This window comes from Oryza glaberrima, chromosome 9, assembly GCF_000147395.1.
Source record: "Oryza glaberrima chromosome 9, OglaRS2, whole genome shotgun sequence".
Taxonomy (NCBI): Eukaryota; Viridiplantae; Streptophyta; class Magnoliopsida; order Poales; family Poaceae; genus Oryza; species Oryza glaberrima.
This window is the reverse complement of record NC_068334.1, coordinates 18,480,658-18,487,886: the sequence shown is the minus strand read 5'-3', so window position 1 is coordinate 18,487,886 and position 7,229 is coordinate 18,480,658. Positions and strand designations below refer to the sequence as shown.

At 38.0% G+C, this 7,229-nt stretch overlaps 1 protein-coding gene across 1 annotated transcript; it reads right to left on the bottom strand.

Annotated features, from left to right (window-relative positions):
• Positions 1–231: 231 nt before the first annotated feature.
• LOC127784401 (MADS-box transcription factor 8) lies at positions 232–7,229 on the bottom strand. The gene is made up of 8 exons (XM_052311692.1): positions 6,911–7,229; positions 4,199–4,277; positions 3,484–3,554; positions 2,240–2,339; positions 2,127–2,168; positions 1,991–2,032; positions 1,131–1,294; positions 232–641 (listed from the first exon to the last, which is right to left on the bottom strand). Exons 1-8 carry the CDS (start codon positions 7,093–7,095, stop codon positions 578–580), a joined length of 747 nt encoding a protein of 248 aa, XP_052167652.1. The 5' UTR covers positions 7,096–7,229; the 3' UTR covers positions 232–577.

Sequence of the window (7,229 nt, the reverse complement as noted above, 5' to 3'; positions counted from 1 at the left end):
TCGCAATCACAGTTTCGGGTCAACTAACTATCTGCGACTCGGACAAGTACGACTGCTTGACAGCCCAACTACCTGGGCTACTTGCATGTTTCTTTTCCTTAATTTTCATGCAGACCAGCATGCTCAATTTTTTATGTACAACGACAGCTATTTTTTTAGACAATGATGTACAACAACTAATCAGTTAACCTAATACTCCTATATATAAAGAACCTAGAATGCACATGAGCATGGTAATTAAACCTCGACATTTTATTATATTTGACACACTGGATATATAGTCAACAAACTTTACCGCAAATTATGAAATGTACAGGCACTGCACTGTACCATACGTAGTTTTTGTGCAGCATATAACCATAGGCTGTCACGTACGGCCTTTTATACCACATACTAGTCCTTGCACGCTTAATAATAATTAAAAGTGCGTGCATCACATCAGAAAAGTTTCAACACGCTAGCACACAAACACGGAATTACTAGTCTCACTCTTGTAGGAGAAGATCAATCTAATGGTGCGACTTGATCTGTGTCGTCACATCCGTTTTTATTGGTTGTCGCATCGGCCTTCAGGAGTTCAGGGTAGCCATGTCGGCATGAAGGCAGTCACGCATGAGTTGTTCATCTGCTCTGGAGTAAACCTACGAAGAGAATCAAATTGTGTTAAGGGTGTATTTAGTTCACGTTAAAATTAAAAGTTTGGTTGAAATTGAAACGATGTGACAGAAAAGTTAGAAGTTTATATGTGTAGAAAAGTTTTAATGTGATAGAAAAGTTAAAAGTTTGAAGAAAAATTTTAGAACTAAACTCGGCCCAAGTTCATGTGTAGAGAGCATTCCATACCTTTTTTTAGCACAGAATAAAATAGATACGCACGATTGAGTGGACCTCCTTAGTAATCTAGTAAGGCTAGAAAAACACCATTCATGTCTCTTAAGCATGTGTTAAAAAAGCTTACTCACGGATGTATGCGTGAGTGGGTGTACGCGCGTGTGTAGTGGTATATATGTGTACGTGCAAGTTTTTCCCGTAATAATGGAAAAATTAAACTGGATACACAATTGGTTTCAAGAACTAATGAGATCAGAGAAACGATCATGAAGCTGAAATGAGTAACATGCATTTTATACCCGATCTGCAAGGTGGGCTCGGCGGCAGCTTCCAGGGAATGGAAGAATCCGTTGCCACCGTGCGGTGGCACCTGCTGGACGGCATGAGGCGACTGCCGCTCGTAGCCGAGTAGGGTGGCGCCGTGCTCCCACACTTGTCCATGCAACTGGTTGCTCTCCTCCAGCTTTTCCTCGCAAACGAATCAAACATTAGTAGTGCTCGTTATTCTTTTCTCACTTGTGTTTTTTTTTTTCATTTCACAGCATCATTTTGGTTATTTCACAGAGCTACGTAAGCAGGCGTTAGCCAGGAGATATATATATATCCGAGGAAGAGATGCCAGGAAAACGGACCTAAATGCCTAAATCGCAACCGAAAACAGTGTGACCTCGTCTTGATCAATTGTTAATATGCATTGCTTACGTGTGAGAGATCCTTATGTTAATTAATATGCGCAGTTGAAGTAATATGCTGTACTACGAAGCTTCATGTACGTATTCGTTATGTAGAAATAACCAATACCAAATGTTCTTTTGTAATATATACAATTCATCCTACAAACTAATATGCATCAACGTACACAAACTTGTCCAGTTTCTGTTATACGCCCTTACAAACCATATTTTATATGTTCACATGTTTGTAAGTTTATGTGGAAGGAATATATAAAGTGCTAACTAAACACTGATGTTAACATCTACACATTGAATTCCTGATCAGATTAAATTTAGTACTACACGGATGCGTGGCTTTGATTTTGAACAAGCACACATAAAAGTGAAGTGTATAAATTACTTTTAAAACCACATACTTAGTTCATGCAGAATCTTAAGATCAAGTAAATGCATGAAACTAAAACGGGACAAGGAATTAAACTTACTTTTCTTCTGAGGCACTTATTTGCTTCACACAACATTTGTTCCTGAAAATGATTTAGGTATATAAAATTAGTTTTGGAAATAATAAATTTTCTTGCCTGAAATACATAGTTGGTAAGTTTTATGTCAAGCTTGTACCCTCCTCTGGAGATCAGTGAGCTGATCAAGCATATGCTGTGTCTGCAACAAGATTAGAGTTAAATTTTTTTCAACATTTCTGAAACATATGTGAGAAACAGTTAACAAATTACCCTTGTGGATCTAATGTGCCTCAAGGATGAATCAAGTTGTTTTTCAAGCTGCTCTAGCTCTTTTATGCCAAGTGTCCCAAGATCTTCACCAAGAAGATTCCTGTAATTGTCAACAGAAAGATCTACTAAGTTAGGCTGTGTTTAGTTCCACACAAAAATTGAAAGTTTGAAGAAATTAGAACGATGTCAACGGAAAAGTTGGAAGTTTGTGTGTGTAGAAAAATTCGATGTGAAGAAAAAGTTTAAAGTTTGAAGAAAAAAGTTAGAATCTAAACAGGGCCTTAGTTCTGTATATTTTACACTGGAGTGAAGTACATGGGCGGTCCCTAAACTTGTGTAGGTGTGTTATCTAGGTCCCTGAACTCCTAAAATATATTTTTAGGTCCCTAAACTTGTCATGTGTGTTATCTAGATCCCTGAACTCCTAAAATGTATTTTTAGGTCCCTAAACTTGTCATGTGTGTCATATAGGTCCTAACCGGTTCAAACCGGCTCCATGCGCTGACGTGGCATTGCCACGGTGGCACCTACGTGTCATTGAAATCCACATGTCAAGCATATATAAAAAATAAAATTAAAAACCATACTTTCTCCTCTTAGGTAAACATAAAAAAGACAAAAAATCTAAGGTAGAGAGGAGAAATATGCTTTTTTAATTTTATTTTTTCTATGTGCTTGACACGTGGCACGTAGGTGCTATCGTGGCATGCCACATCAGCGCATGGAGCGGGTTAGAGCTCCTCTGGACCTAGATGACACCTCAAGACAAGTTCGAGGACTCGAAAATGCATTTTGAGAGTTTAGATACCTAGATGACACGCCCGTACAAGTTTAGGGACCGCTCATGTACTTCACTCTTTTACACTGTGATTGATGCACGCATCTAATTCTCTAAGCAACTTCAGTCTATACTACTGCACGCATCTAATTCTCTAAGCTAGCTAGTTCTCCCTGAGATTACTGTTTTACCACTTGTAAACCCTATATAATAGAGACGGCGGTAGGACCTTCATTGGTTCACATATATTACTTCACTCTTGTTAACACTAGTCATATGTGTTTTTTCCATGCAATATAGTTTTTTTTTCACCCAAATGGCCAAAAAGTATCTAGTGTACACATAATTGTTCTTGCCCCAATACACAATAATTTATCTACTTTGCATATATATGAATGAAACCAATTAACTGTGCTCCATTTCGTCTTTGATAAAATTGAACTCATAAGTGGAAGCCTGATATTACCTTTGGGTCCTCTGTAAATTTTCCACCCGTGCCTTCAGTTTGAGGTACTCATTGCGGCTGCTTTGCACTAACTGAAAAATAAATTTAACTTCAGTACAAAGAAATAGGAAACAATTTAGAGATTCTATGTGAAAACAAAATAATATAATTTCACATGCAAAATTAGGCTTATGAATGAACAATTTATTAGAAAACAGTGATATTAATTCATGAATCCATCTATCATATCATGGTCAATAACCAGTGACTAGGAGCTTTTCTGTTTTATATTCAGATCTACATACTAGACATTTCAGCTAGCACAAATTAGAGTTGTAAATCAGTGTTATTACATGTGGAAACACAACAACAATACTCATTCTAGTTATAGCACTCTTTCATATGCAACCTTTTGCAGTGCTCTCATTTTTCATTAAATTTTGAGTCTTGTAGCAACATCACATACATTAAGAAGCACAGCGAATATATTAAATTAAGACTTCATTTTTAATTGTACTATTCAACACGTGTATATAGTTGGTAATTAATGATAATACTAAAAGCAGCATATCTAGGATCAATCAATTAAACTGCATGAATCGAATTGTTGAAGTATTATCCAGTGAGACACAGATCGATTAATCAGAACACAAAGCTAGTCTATGCATCAATTTAAATCCATAAAAGCTTGTCATAACTCACTAAAAATTAAAATATATTAATAGAATCTAGTAACCTCATTTTCCTTGTTCTGTATTGCAGTATCTGGCCCACCATAGCTGCATTTTTGGTATCTTTCCAAAGTTCTGGTCATGCTGCAAGTTTCAAAAACACAAATGGCTATGTTTATGGAAAAACGAAATAAAGGAACATATATAGTTCGCCCATAACTAAATACTAACAATCTAGGGCACATTCTTTTCCGGGGACCACATCGATTAATTAGTAGATGAAAAATCTTGTTTCTCACAAAACATGAACATTAGCTCCATGACACGGATGAAGGTGCTTGCAAAATTGGAGACAATTTCTAAGAAACAATAACGTTTTATCTTAATTCTTGCATCGGTAGTTTCAAGTTGATTTATAATTTTATATATGTCCATGATATCAACCTAGAGGCCACTTTTTGTAAAGAAAATGGAGTACACTCTTTAAAGAGAGATATCAAGTTCAGACGACACACAATGAAATGGCATAACTTCACGCAGACTACTACTACAGCTATAATGCTCACCCCCCCCCCCCCCCTTACCGCGTCAATTTAGTGACCTTTTAGCTGTGTTTAGTTCAACGCAAAGTTTGAATTTTTGTTAAAATTGGAGATGATGTGACTGAAAAGTTGTGTGTATATGACATGTTGATGTAATGGAAAAGGACTGAAGTTTGTATCCAAACTTTAGATCTGAGCATAGCCTTTGTTTAAACAAGACGTGAATTCAGATTTCGAAAAGGATCTACAGTACACGTTGAGTATCAATTTGTCAGCATAAAATACTCCACTGAACTAGCTCTAGCTAGAACTAGAAGAGACATCTGATGAAGACCAATCTTCTGTACTGACAGCTCAGCTACGAGAGCTGAGGAGACCAATCGAATGACAATCGAAAGCTGTCACTAACTGTACCCTGCAGATACTCAAGTGAGTCCTAGGAATATTGTGTACTCCCTTGCAGGATTTCTTCCGAGGAGCAGAGGAGGGATGTTTCACTCACCCCATATCCAAATTGAATTCCCTGGTCAATGAAATCATGTACTCTTATTTGTGAATATATTTAATGTTAGAATTTTATAGGCGTATTAATTTTAATTAAGTAACTTAGGTACAATGGAAACCATTTAAACATAACTATAAAAATTGGCAAGCATGCACTCCCTCCATAAAAAAAGAAAAAGAATGCTAAAGTCTCCATCTACTTACGGCTGATTATAAGCCATAACGGCTTATTAGCAACCAAAATATAATTTGTGAGTAAAATTGTATATGTGTCTTTAGCGAATTAAAAGTTAATGCTGAAAAACAATCTACATTGACAAAACATTAAAAATTAACTTCTAAATCAAGTTTCGAAATTCAAAATTCAATATTGGCTTATAATTCATAGGGTAAAAGATGAGGCCCTAACTTCTAACTATAAATCTGGACATAGCCTATATATGTCCAGGTTTGGCAAAAAGTTGGTTTTTTCTGCGACGGAGCATATATTAATGTAATCATTATCTAAACTATATAATGATGTAATATTCACTATAGAAGATATTCTTAAAATGATCAGTGCAATACAATGAGCAAGAAAATTGAACCTACTAAAGTTTGGAAAATGTATGATTCAAATATGAAATGAAGCTCATGAATGCCTGGCTTATCTACCCTAACTAATTATTTATCTCTAAACACAATACCAAATGTTTTCTTCCCCCCCGAAAAAAAAAACAAATGTTTTCTAATTCAAAATCAATTCAACTAGCTTATGTGCGGCTTGTGAATTATGCCTAGCCAATCAGACGCTCTGTGTTTCTGAAAGACAATTATATATATAGTATTATATGATTTTTCATATACTTATCTCAGGAGAAACAGACTTTATATTTATTGATGTTGCCTTTAATGATGCAACCATAACTCACTTGAAAAACAATACTCCCCTGCGGCCATCCCTTAAAAAAACAAAGAGACAAAATCTTAAGTGAAACCCCCAAATCTTGTAAGGTATGCTGCCTCCAAACCGTGGAATTCATGCAGTGAACGTTTGTTTAGACACACATCCGGTACATGGCTAATGATATGCATGATCCCTTCACACCCCCCCCCCCCCCCCCCAAAAAAAAAAAAAATCATACATACCCTAAAAAAATTGCCCCTCAAAAAACTAAAAATTGAGGAAAAAAACAGATCCCGAGGGAATTCGAAACTTGCATACCCTCCATTAGGAGATCGATAAAATTAAGATTCGAAGCTTCCAACGATTAATTTTCTCCGTAAAAATCGACTTGCTGATCCAGGCTTAAATCCTGAATGTCCCATCCCATGCATGCACATAAATTAATCGCAATTAAACCAAACTCAAAACCATTAAGCGCGCCATCTCAAAACCACTACTACCACGGGATCAGAAACCCTCAGATCTACGTATTTCACCACTCCCTATTACGCTAGCTAGCACCCGATCGAACGAACAAAAACCCTAATTATTCCCACAGAATTCCACCAACTTCCTTCTCCCAAACCCTCCCAAAACTCACCAAAACACGAGCACACTCGCAGATCCACCATGTGCAGCCCCAGATCCCCGCAAAATCGCCACCAAGAAGTTCACAAAACCATCGTGCGCTCCAGATCTGGAGGCGCAGGCGCGCGCAAGAAACCCTAGCTAGCTACGTTGCAAGCAGCTACCGATCTAGCTATAGCAGATCGAGGCGCGCGCCCAGTGCGTCCATGTATATATACCTTTGGCCGCTGCAGAACTCGTAGAGCTTGCCGCGGTTGGAGAAGATGATGAGGGCGACCTCGGCGTCGCAGAGCACGGAGAGCTCGTACGCCTTCTTGAGCAGCCCATTCCTCCGCTTCGCGAACGTCACCTGCCTGTTGATCTTGTTCTCGATCCTCTTCAGCTCCACCCTCCCTCTCCCCATCCCGATCTCCTCCTCCTCCTCCTCCACCTCACCTCACCGCCGCTCGAGCTCGATCAATCGCGAGATGAATCAACCAATCTCGCGAAGCGAAAGAGAGGGGAAAGCTAAGGCGAGGAGGAGGAGGAGGAGGAGGA